At 47.3% G+C, this 12028-nt stretch overlaps 3 protein-coding genes across 3 annotated transcripts; 2 read left to right on the forward strand and 1 right to left on the reverse strand.

The window, feature by feature from the left end:
• Nucleotides 1-1295: 1295 nt before the first annotated feature.
• Nucleotides 1296-5319, reverse strand: N7518_006046 (CAZyme family GH18; the record flags this gene model as incomplete). The annotated part of the gene is made up of 6 exons (XM_057186973.1): nt 1296-1727; nt 1795-2069; nt 2129-2264; nt 2319-2692; nt 2788-4974; nt 5046-5319. 6 exons carry the CDS (start codon nt 5317-5319, stop codon nt 1296-1298), a joined length of 3678 nt encoding a protein of 1225 aa, XP_057038676.1.
• A 235-nt stretch (nt 5320-5554) lies between these two features.
• On the forward strand, nt 5555-10019 carry N7518_006047 (uncharacterized protein; the record flags this gene model as incomplete). The annotated part of the gene is made up of 7 exons (XM_057186974.1): nt 5555-5597; nt 5917-6302; nt 6355-6564; nt 6639-6976; nt 7033-7180; nt 7238-9089; nt 9142-10019. 7 exons carry the CDS (start codon nt 5555-5557, stop codon nt 10017-10019), a joined length of 3855 nt encoding a protein of 1284 aa, XP_057038677.1.
• Nucleotides 10020-10589: 570 nt separating this feature from the next.
• On the forward strand, nt 10590-11794 carry N7518_006048 (uncharacterized protein; the record flags this gene model as incomplete). The annotated part of the gene is made up of 3 exons (XM_057186975.1): nt 10590-11019; nt 11174-11448; nt 11504-11794. 3 exons carry the CDS (start codon nt 10590-10592, stop codon nt 11792-11794), a joined length of 996 nt encoding a protein of 331 aa, XP_057038678.1.
• Nucleotides 11795-12028: the final 234 nt, after the last annotated feature.

The following is a 12028-nucleotide window of genomic DNA, read 5'->3' on the forward strand; positions in this document are numbered from 1 at the left end:
TCCGAGTCTCCAAACACGTGCTGCCAAGCCAACATTTGAAACCCCAACCGAGTTTACCAAGACAATCTTTGAGTTTGCCCTAGTGTACGGAGTGCGGAGTGCGCAGTACCTCGCCAATTGTTTGGGGCTTTCTGTTGATTAGCTTTGAGTTTTCTTAATGTTGTAGCGAAGTCTTCCCTTTTCTAAGGTTGAGAAACAAAAGCCAACCAGCATGCTGATATCTTCGGAAGCTTCTATTTGTTGGTTCAACTCTTTCAGTGTTTTCTGGATCTTGTTTATCCAAGAATTTACCTAGGTAATCTATTCTGTCCATTAAAGGGACCGTTAGACCCTGACTGGAGATGCTGAGATCTACTAGTGACCTTGGGGGCTTAGGGGGCACCAGAGTCGTTTGCGGGCAAATCGACTTGGCAAGGTCATAGTTATGAAAAGGAAGTGTTCGATCTGATGAGCGATAATGAGGAGGAGGAAGAGGACTACCCTGATACAACATTTGAGCGGAATCAGCTAAGCGACGAGAGTGTCCTTGGCAAGAGACCAAGAATCGAACCAACAGCAACAGCCATACCTAGTACCCTGCTTATTGAACAAGACAGGATACCTCTTTCAAAGAAAAGCTGTGCCCACAGGCGTATATCTGGGCGGGTTCCGAAGCGTATACGAAGAGAGGAAGATTTATATGAATATCAAAATTTATAGAAAAGACAGAATTTTCGTTAAATGTTATTATATTGCGTTGAATTCTGCCTAATCTGTTTGACTTCTATTTCTTCTTTCTGTGTAGTGGCGTAAGACGAATACTTAGAACTACGAACCAAAACTGCATAAGATACGCAGGTCACGGAGCTTCCCTAGTTGCAGTGTTTGAAGAACCTGCAGAGTCGGTTCCAAGAGCGCCTTTTACCACCAAAACAATGCCGAATTTCTTCGAACAAGAAGAGATCCTTCTTTGGGATGCCCTCAAAGCTTATAAATTAGGCCAATTTAATAGTATTCAGGCCGCAGCCTCTCATTTTGGCGTGTCAAGGTGAAAGCTCCGGAGCCGGCAGCAGGGCAGGTCAAATGGAAAAGGCCGTACAGCCACCAATAAAGCACTAAGTCAGTCGCAAGAGAGATTCCTGATTCGGTGAATTGAGCTACTCAATTCAGTATATACGCCACCAACTGCTTTAGATATGGAGGGTGCTACAAATGGGTGAAAGATGAGAGGTTGAATTGCATGTCCCACTGCTCAAATAAATTCAGTTCATTTTTCTTCTAACTACATCTTGTATATAACTAGTCATTTGATATTTTCAATCCAGGCCATTCGGATTAATCCTCGCAGTTTTAGCCTGTCTTCGCAAAGCCATAATGATCTCGAGCGTTTGCGCAACGTTATCACCAGTCCGGACTGCCCAAAACCTATACATCTGATCCCCCCAATTTTCAACAAACGTGCGAACATTCTGAGTGGCACTATCTAATAAGTCAGGAACCCATTCATCCCATCTGGCTTGCGACTGCGGGTTTGGATGTCCAGCATTCACCCAGTACGTATCTGCTCGACCGAATTCTACGTGAATTGTGTTAAAAGTGTCGATCATGTCAGGCTGGACTCTGAGATGGTTGAGATAGGAAATAATAGTGAGGGGCTCGCGGAGATGTATCAATGCGCGATTCGGGTCATCGGCTGAGATTGCTTTCTCCATTTTTTCATCAGCGATGAGTGTTTTTGAAAGCCAGAGCTAGAGAAAAGAAATGATAAGTAACTTGGTCATCTCCAGAAAAAAAAAATTGTAAATGATCAAATACCCTGGATTTTAAGTTGTTCAAACGATTAAGCAAAAGGTTGAAATCAGCTTGGTTGTTCAGGCTACCCAAAGCATGCATAATCCGGGTCATGGGAGTCAAGGATTGGTCGGCACCAGTCATTACTGGTGGGTTGGTAAGAACTGGCGCCATCAGAGCCTGTCTAACGAAGGTCACTGAAATTCGACCGAGTCTCATCACACCACCAGACCTGAGGACCCCATTGGCTGCATCTCTCAGGAAAAAGGCAACGGTGTTCAACTCAACGACATGTTCGACTTGATTAATTAGTAAATTGAGTAAACTTTCAGGGTAAACAAGGTCACCAAGAACGTACCCTGATATCTTCCGATATTCGCCATCGAAACTGACATCAAAGCGATTTGAGTATTGAGGCAGTCCTCAGCGTCATCGTAGGTATAACCTTCATCCAAGATGGGATTATTTCCTCGAATGTTGCCACGCACGATATACTGATCGTCTGATTAGCACTAAAAATACGTTGATTGGGACTTGAAGATTAATACCGTCCAAGAAGTGATCGTAGCATGCGCTCCACCGTCTGATAAATCGACATCGAACGTTCGCGAGGCTCTCTTATCTAAAACTCTTTTGCTAAGAGCAGTAGAATCATCATCATCACCGTCAAGATCCGAACAGGAATCCGGATCGTTTGCATCGCAGCAATCGCTTGTTTCGCATGCGCAGGAGACAATGCTTCTTTCTGCAAACTTGCTGTCGAAGATGCTTGGGGCGCAAAGAACCTTCTCTAGTTTATAACTTATACCTCCTTCAGCCCAGTCCTCAGACGTAGTCAGGTAATTGCGAATAGCCTTGACTGTAAGATGTGGGTATGATGGCAGCACACGTTTTTTCCAGATCTCTTCGTAGGCTGCATTAACTGTAAACTGCACAGCAAGGCGTATGCAACAGTATAGATAGCATCTAGCTGTTTGGTTGTTGAGCGGCGTTGAAGTGTTGTTGGAGTTCGAGTACCAGACAGATCGGACAAAGAGGTATTTCCCACAGAATATTCAAAGCCCGCGAGATCCCTCTTCAAGTTGTAATCGTCCGCTCCACAACTCGGATCATCCATGAACCCTTTAACCAAGTCATCAAGACTCTGTTCCCGCGTGGTGTATGATCTCTTGCTGACTGTTGAATATTTTGGCAAGCAGCATTTGGCTCGGCCACCGTCGCCTTTGCAACCACCACCATGTTGATCAATAGCGACACGCACGTATTCATCCGGACAGCCGGGGAGACAGTAACCGTCAACATAGCTTTTGTCGAGCATCAGGCCAATGTCATCACGCCATTCGCATTTACTCCATTCAACATCGTCTTCCTCACTACAGCAGTAGCTGCGTTCCTCCCAACTTGTGCCCTCTTGGCCGTTCATTGTGTATTTGAAAGAAGTAACGTCGCAGTATACACCACCACTGCCGGTAGTTGACAGAGCCACCTCGGACTTGCCACTAGGGCATTCCTCGTCGCATTTCCGTGGTTTTCCCGCCCAGTCACACTTGGAGTAAAGTTTCATACTGGGAGTTTCAGTTGTACAACAAGCAGCTTGGTAGTCGTTAAAGTCGTTAGAACAGTATTGTATGTTGGATCCAATCTCAGTGTAGCCAGAAGGACACTCCGAATTGCATTTGCCATTGTTATGGGTATACCATCCACATTTGGGAAGTTCGGCATCAGGAGGGCAGCAGAACGTATGCTGTCCAAAACTACATGCGGTAGAATCCCACATGTGCTCGCCTTCACGGGCACCGTCATCTGTACGGCGAACCCGCGACCATCCACTAGGGCAATCGTCGAAGCAATTCGTCCACTTGCACTGCGGATGGGTCTTTTTGACCTCCATTGACGCTAATTCACCGCTGTTGACAAGGGACTTCACTTCTCGGCCCACGGCATCTCCAAGGGCTCGGGAAAAGTTACATTGGGGTAAATCATGGGAAACCGCCCACACCATCACACCACCAAGGCATTGGCTTCGGGCAAAGTCGGCTTTCAGCTTAAATGTGTCTGAATTTTCGTAGGTAAGCCACTGGTTGTCGTCAAATTTGAGAATCTTCACGGCAGCCTCCTTATCCAGCGTGGACTGTAGGGACTGCTTATCCATGATGTCCATAATTTCAGAATTCAGTAAGATGCCAACTTCTTGACTGCATTTCCCAGCGTTTCCACCGGAAACAAACAAACAACCAGGCTCCATGCAGCTCGGGTCAGCAGCAGTGAATACTCGAGCGTAGAATGCAAGACCCAGGACGACCTTATCAGACTTGATGTCGTTTCGCCAGAGCAAATCGAGAGCATTGGTAATCTCTGTTAGGTTGGTATGAGAGTCGAGCATAGGGGAAACCCATTCACTGCCCAAGTCCCATTTTCCATGCATATCATAGGTCATGATGTTGAAGAAGTCGACGTGTTTTTGTAGGTTTGCGATATCAAAATGTTGAAGATACCAATAAGAAGCGGGCAGTGTAATGCTGACTCCATCGCGGCCACCAGTAGACTTGAGGGATTTCTTCAAATTGGCCAAGAACTTGGGGAAGTTGTCGAAATCTTTCTTTTGACCGCCACGGTCATCCGCCACGGGATACTCCCAGTCAAGATCAATCCCATCAAAGTCGTATATGGACATGAAACTCTGGAGGGACTTGAAGAATTTCTTCTGATTGCTTTCCGACGCAGCGAGATCCGAGAACAGAGTTTGGGTGGCTCCAGGATCATTGAAAGTCCAGCCACCAACGGCAATGAAGACTTTGAGATCGGGATCGACCTTCTTAAGATCCGTCAAGCGCGTCATCAGCTTTTTCTCGCTCTCGGTGGCCGCGACGATCTCGAATGTATCTGGATCGATCGACGCGAAAGCATAATTCAAGTGTGTGTAGATGCCCACGGGGATTTGTTCGGGGTAGAACGTATTACAGCGACGTGAAGGACTCCAACCCTCGTAGTACCCTACGACTCGATTGAGAGATCCATCTTTGTCACAGGAAGGGCGCTTGACTTTTGTCTTGCCACAAAATTCTTCGGTAGTGCCGCAGAAGCCGAACTTCGAGCAGCAGACATTCAATGGACATTTGGAAGATTCCGCATAGTCACCATATTTGCCGGGATCGCACTCTGCCTTGCTGTCGCAGTTTCCCACGCAAACCTTATCGGCACAAACTGAAATTTCATGTCAGAAATATGCTCTAGAAAGACACGGTAACTAGGTTTTAGAGGATTGAGAAACTCACAGTCTGGTCCCAGACCACAATAGCCATAGCTGTTGCAACATCCACTTGCACAGGGCTTCGAGACACTGCATTCTGGCTCGTAATCACAATTCGCAACGCAGTCGGAACCGCAGTAATCATCACCGATTCCGCAGTATCCGCCTTTGTTGCAGCATCCAGTAGCGCATGTGTTCAAAGCACTGCAATCTTGTGCATTGGCACTGGTAAATATAAAGCAGAAGGAGATCAAAAGGAGCCAAAGGAGGGCTCCTCCAGTTGGGCGTATGGTGATCATTTCTGGCTGAACGAACCCAGCATAGCAGGAGAGATACTGGAGGATATTATCTCTTGGTGGGTATCAAGTCTAGCTGGGAGCTCATTAAGGCAATATGATTCTCCGTTCTGTTTTATCAAAATTATATTAGCCAAGATCTGCTGCCCCCGGGTCGCCACCGGACTAAATGAAATGATGTTGCATGAGGATATTTTGGCCCCCCGATTCGCTTCCATCTAGCGTATACTTCTCACCAATGGCCTACCTTGTTTTCCCACTTCGGAAGGATCTAGCCGAAGGTAAATATTGGGACCACTCGCTAACGACCGACATTTTCGTAGGAACATGTTTCATATTTTGGTAGCGATGAAATGGTAGTCAATAGCGCATTTGCCAAGAAAATAACGATAGCGGCGAGGAATGCAACTGAGACACCGAATCAACTAGCCAAGGCCCTTGTGAGGTTGACGATGAGATCGTTTGGTCCCGACATGCTTTAGGGCGGAACTAAGAACTGAAAGTGGAGATCGGACCCTACTTTGTGCGCTTTTGGCAGGTCTTGGCCGGCTTGGCACGGGCATCTCCGAAGGGTCCGCGATCAAACTAGTCCTAAAGCAGTTGAAAGTCCTCATCTCATCCACCGTGACGCAACAGCTACCCCGTCCAGCGGAAACAAGGCATATTCAATCCCGACTGAGCTGGCCCGCGCAGCTCGAATTGTCGCCGAGTCAACTCCAAACAAGCCGACTGGAAATCACAGTCTCGTGGCTTCCCAGATTCGCAATAAGTACGGAAAGGGTCGCAGGGATACCAATGCCCCAAGCCAGGCCTTGGTACATTCGAATGGTCTGAGTGACTTTTTATCGACCGGTACTACCGATGACATCGTGTTTGGCAATGATACAACCCATGGAGCAATCCAAAAGCGAGCTAGTACTTCGAAGTACTGGATGGCTACGATGGAACAAAATGGAAAAAGTGCATTTGCTCCAGCTGGTTATAAAGTACCCGCCCTCTTCCCCTCTCATTAATTTCCTTAAGTTTGACGCAAAATAGGTATGGAGAGATGTTCGCGAGTATGGAGCCGTCGGAGATGGTGTCACAGACGATACAGAGGCCATCAACAAGGCTATCTCGGACGGTGGACGCTGCGGCCTCGGCTGTGGATCAAGTACTATCTACCCTGCGACAGTCTGGTTTCCTGCCGGAACATACCTGGTTAGCTCGCCAATCATTCAGTACTATAATACTGAGTTTTTGGGTGATGTAAGTTTCTTCGAGCAATGCTGCTGAGCGATTGTTCTGCATGCTTGTGCTGTTTAATCACTGACAGCCACCAGCCCCTCGAAGTTCCTACCATCCTGGCTGCATCCAGTTTCGTTGGCCTGGGCGTCATTACCTCCGATGTCTATGTCAGTGACAATGAAGAGTGGTATATTAATCAAAACAACTTCTTGCGCAGCGTTAGAAACTTCAAAATCGACATCAGACCAACTGACCCCTCGGCATACATCTGTGCTATCCACTGGCAAGTTGCGCAAGGGACGTCGCTGGAAAACATAGAATTTTACATGGTATACAATTCAGATGTTCCGTCGAACACGCAACAAGGAATCTACATGGAGAATGGATCTGGAGGCTTTCTAGCTGACCTTACGTTTGTGGGAGGCAACTTTGGGTAATGACATTCTTGTGCAGTTTGAATATCAATGGGGTCTAATTAATTATGCATAGTGCTTACTTTGGTAACCAACAGTTCACTTCAAGTCAGCTCACCTTCGTGAACTGCAACACCGCTCTTCAGGTTCATTGGGATTGGGCGTGGACCATGCAGGACTACGTTATTGAATCTTGCACGAATGGACTCACAATTGTGGGTGGAGTGAGTCATAGACAAAATAGCTGAATGGCATTTGGCAAGTCATGCTAATCTAGATAGGCCGGAGGACCTTCGAGTACGGGCCAAGGTGTTGGATCTCTCATCTTGACTGATGCCATCATCGCCAATACCCCGAATGGAATCATAACCTCACTTCATGCGGAAAATTCGACTTCTCTGTTGTTGCAAAATGTCGGATTCTTCAACGTCAAGACCGCAATCATTGATTCCGTTCAGAATAAAATTCTTCTTGCTGGTGGTGATGAGGTCCGCAAAGCTTCATGGGGTTTCGGAATGGTCAGCGATGCATCTGGAGTTGGATCCTTTGCTGATGGTGAGGATATCCCTGCTATTTTGCGACCGACTCAGCTACTAGGGACACAAGCCTATGTTGACTCTAACCTCTTCACTCGTCGTCGACCTCAATACGAGACTCTCGCAGCCGACCAAATCGTCAATGTTAAGAACCTTGGAGCCAAGGGCGACGGGACTACGGATGACACTGCGATTCTCAATTACGCTTTGTCTTATGCTGCGAATCTTTCGTCTATTGTATACATTCCACACGGTGTTTACATGATTCATGATACATTGCATGTACCTGTTGGATCACGCATTATGGGTCAGGCATGGTCTCAGATCATGGCAACTGGTACTAATTTTGCAGATGCGGAGGATCCCCGAGTTGCCGTTAGGGTCGGTGCTTCCGGTGACGTTGGCATAGTGGAAATTCAAGATCTACTTTTCACAGTCTCTGGCCCTACGGCGGGTGCGATTCTTGTAGAGTGGAATGTTGAGCAATCAGTGAAGGGATCGGCTGCTATGTGGGATTCTCACATCCGCATTGGCGGTGCTGTAGGGTCGAACCTCCAGAACAAACAGTGTCCAAAGAACACGGGAAGTGTCAATGAAGATTGTATTGCTGCATCTCTTTTGCTTCATCTGACTTCATCTTCCACGGCCTACCTGGAGAACATCTGGGTCTGGGTGGCTGACCATGACCTTGACGTCTCTTCCCAAGATCAGATTGATGTTTACGCAGCCCGTGGTATTCTGATCGAGAGTCAACTGGCATGGCTTTATGGTACTGCATCGGAACACAGTACTCTCTACCAGTACCAGCTTTCGGGGGCGCAGAATATTCTCATGGGAATGATTCAGACAGAATCGCCTTATTACCAACCCTCGCCGGAAGCCCCAGTCCCCTTCACACCAGGCATGTTTGTCAATGACCCGAATTTTGATGATTGCAAGAGTGATTCAACCAAGTGTGCGGTATCTTGGGGTGTTCGCATCGTCGAGTCCTCCTCTATTTGGGTGCTTGGCACTGGTATCTACAGCTGGTTTTCGGATTACTCCCAAGACTGCCTCGAAACGAATGACTGTCAGCAACGGGCTTTCGGGGTTGAACAAAGTACCGATGTTTGGGTGTATAATCTTTGCACTAGGGCTATTGTGGAGATGATCACACCTTACAAGGGAACACCCACTTATGCCAAGGACAACATGAATGGTCTTCTCTCGTCTATTCTTGCTTGGCTTGGTGGTGCAAATCAAACCGCGGGCCTGAGAGAATTCGACGGGTTTAGTATCTACAGCACCTCCACACTGGAACCTCTTGATCTTCCAATCGGTTGCCAGTCGGCGATGACGGAACGAATCAAATGCGACCCAGTCTTGAACTCAATGATGTCCGCCAAATATCACGGTTCTCTGAATAACGATACCCTGACTGAGTCGATTTGTGATGCGACTTGTGGTCAGAACCTCCGGGCATGGTATCAATCGGTGCAACTTAACTGTGCCGGATACAACATCAGTGGAACGCCTGCGGAGATGTTCGGTGGTCGCATTTGGGCTGCTTATAACGAAACATGCAGCAAGGATAAGAGCTCAGGGAAGTATTGCAATGGTACGTTAAACACCTCTAATTATTACTCAACTCATCTAACCGGTGTTGACAGATGTCATTGATGATTTCACCTTGGTCCCTAATACTGCAGCAATGCCTGATAACGAGCTATGCTCTTACTGCTATACCGAACGCCTTCAAATGATGCAACGTACCCCTTACTCTGCGTACGACGACTACTATCAGACGGTCCTGCAAGCAATCAATAAGCGTTGCGGATTGAATGCCCCGACCACAGTCCTGGAAATCCCTCGCAATACCCCAGAAAAGGAAACTGAATTCTGCGGATCGGATAATTTCTACACCACCGTGGACGGCGACACTTGCACATCGATCGCCGAAGACACGAGCATTTCTTCAGCGGCATTGTACATGGGAAATCAAAATCAGATCCTTGACTGCAGTTCCCTCTCTTCGGGACTCAAATTCTGCCTTCCCATAACCTGTGAGAAGACATATTCCATCCAACCCAGCGACAATTGTTCAGATATCGAGTACGCGTACTCCCTGAAAGATCGTGATGTACGCAAATACAACCCATGGGTCTCATACGACTGCGACAATCTACAGCCAGCAAGCAAGATCTACGGTACAGCCATTTGTCTCTCTCCACAGGGCGGCATGCACAATGGAAGCAGCACTGGTGGTGGCGTTGCTCCCTCTGAATCGAATGGATATGTGTATAGCAAGGTCGAGCCACCTGCAAATGCGACACTGGCGACAGGAACAACAAGGAATTGTGGCAAATGGTACGAGGCCAAGAGTGGAGATAGTTGTGTGGGTATATGTGGTCAGTATAGTATCACACATGCGGTCTTCACGATGGTAAACCCTTCTTTGGACCCGGGAAAATGCTCAGATAGCTTGAAGGCTGGAAGTGTTTACTGTGTTGCGCCAACCTACAGCTGGAATGACACTGAGAGTACATGAGCTGTTATCTATTGTAGGCGGAAAATAAATACTGCTATCAACCATAGTGAGAAGATCCACAGGCTAGAGTCTCAAATTACGAGATCCATATGTAAGGAGGATTTGGTATACACAACGTGCGCGACAAGACGACGCTAAATCACGGGTGGATTTGCTGGCGTTAACCAATCATTTACGTAACCAATTTCTTGGCAGACTTCCGCATAACTTTTCGAATAGAAATTTCGGATGCGAATAATGACATCGCAAAATGATTTCGAAATCGAATATACTCTTCAAATTTCTTTTCGAATCCACCCCTAACTACTTTGGCTATAGCGCTTCTTGGCCAGCATTTTTCGCTGATACATACATAAGACACTATATGGGTGCTAAGAGCATCCATTGTGGAGCAACTTAGGATTCCAGAGGTCTGACCACCAGCGAAGCCTCCTTTGCTTGTCTCTTGTATGACCATACTGCCCCGAAAAAGCGATCTGTTCCTAAGCACTTTCACTTGAAAGTACGCCTTCGTTGTCAGAACCGACTGGGGCGACCCCAGATCAAATCACCACAACTTCCATCACAACAATGGAAGAGTACAAAGCCGAATGGAAACCCTTCTTCTATCCAGACCCAGAGGATGGCGACCCAGATCCCCCAACCTGGGATGAGATTCAAATATTGCAGGAATTTGTTGAGCGTTACGGCACTGCCAATGCAGTTCCAGTAGATGACGCTGCTCATCGCTTCATGTCACTTCGTAACGAAGATGACCTGATTCAAGAGCGCCAGAGTCAAGCTGTGGATAAAGGGGAGCGCGTTTCATGGCTACTTTGGGATGCTGCTATTGAGATGCCGAACTATCAACCCGCTATTTTGAAGCTGGTAGAGGCAATAAGAGCTCTTCCAGACCTTGATAGAACCGAAGAACAGGTTCGCACGTCACGCTTCCAGGATCGGCTGGAAGACTGGAGGAACTTGGCCGCATTCAAGGACATTTGGGAAGAGACTCATGACCGTGCGTGACTTCTTCCTCCCCTAAAATATCATGCAAAATGGCCATCCCATTCTTTGATTCTCTCCAATATTTTGGACACAAGGCTTTCGCCCAAGATTCCTTCCAGAGGGTCGTTTATGTTGATTTAATGTAGGGGCTAATATTCTGATTACAGGTTACTGGGAAATGCGATACGGTATCTACCCTTTTGAAGGGTGGTACACTTTTCACAGTAGCAGCGCTTTTTGTGCGCATTATCTTTCCGCATATCCACCGCATGGCCCTGGTTCACGCGAACTAAGCATAGCATTGCGAATCCCCGTCTTTGCATTAGAACAGGAGCCGTGGAAACACGGGCCGGTGCCACTTCCGCCGCCCTCGCCGTCGCTCTTACAGCGCTATCACCTTGTAGATGGCCGCGTGGCTACGAATTACATCCTTATGCTGAATGTGGGTCGCAAAAGAATATGATCACTGTGCTTGAGATACTGACTTCGGCCTATAGACTGATGTTCATGCTATGGTTCCTTTTTTTGAGATTGCAGGGTCCATTATTTTCAAGTTTGTAGGAAAGAAGGACCTCACCCTTGCTGAAGCAAACAAAAAGCCCGATTGGAATCTATGGAAAGGAGACTCATCGTTCTCGAAGGAGCGGTGGGATTTCTGGAAGGAACGACTGCAATGGATCAGCGAACAGAATGAGCTGATGGAACGGACTCGAGACGACGCACAGAAACTGGTAGAAATTATGCATAGCATTGAGCAACAAAGCCGAGAGAAAAACTCTGCTCGCTAGGAACGGCTTGAATATACATTGCTAAAATGCCACGGAGATATCCGTAGTCAAAATATTTTTCCACGTTGACCCAGCATTGTCCTTTTTAAATTAGTCCCCACTATAAAGGCGATGCTACGTCGCTTGTTAGCGATAACTCGGCGACAGCTTAGTGGACCGGCAGCTATGACCCACGATGAAGAAAGCGCTAGCATCATCAATATGCTGCGACGGAATTCTAGTGGGTCCCGGCAT

The sequence above is a fragment of the Penicillium psychrosexuale genome (assembly GCF_028828465.1).
Source record: "Penicillium psychrosexuale strain IBT 29551 chromosome Unknown utg000004l, whole genome shotgun sequence".
In the NCBI taxonomy this organism is placed as follows: Eukaryota; Fungi; Ascomycota; class Eurotiomycetes; order Eurotiales; family Aspergillaceae; genus Penicillium; species Penicillium psychrosexuale.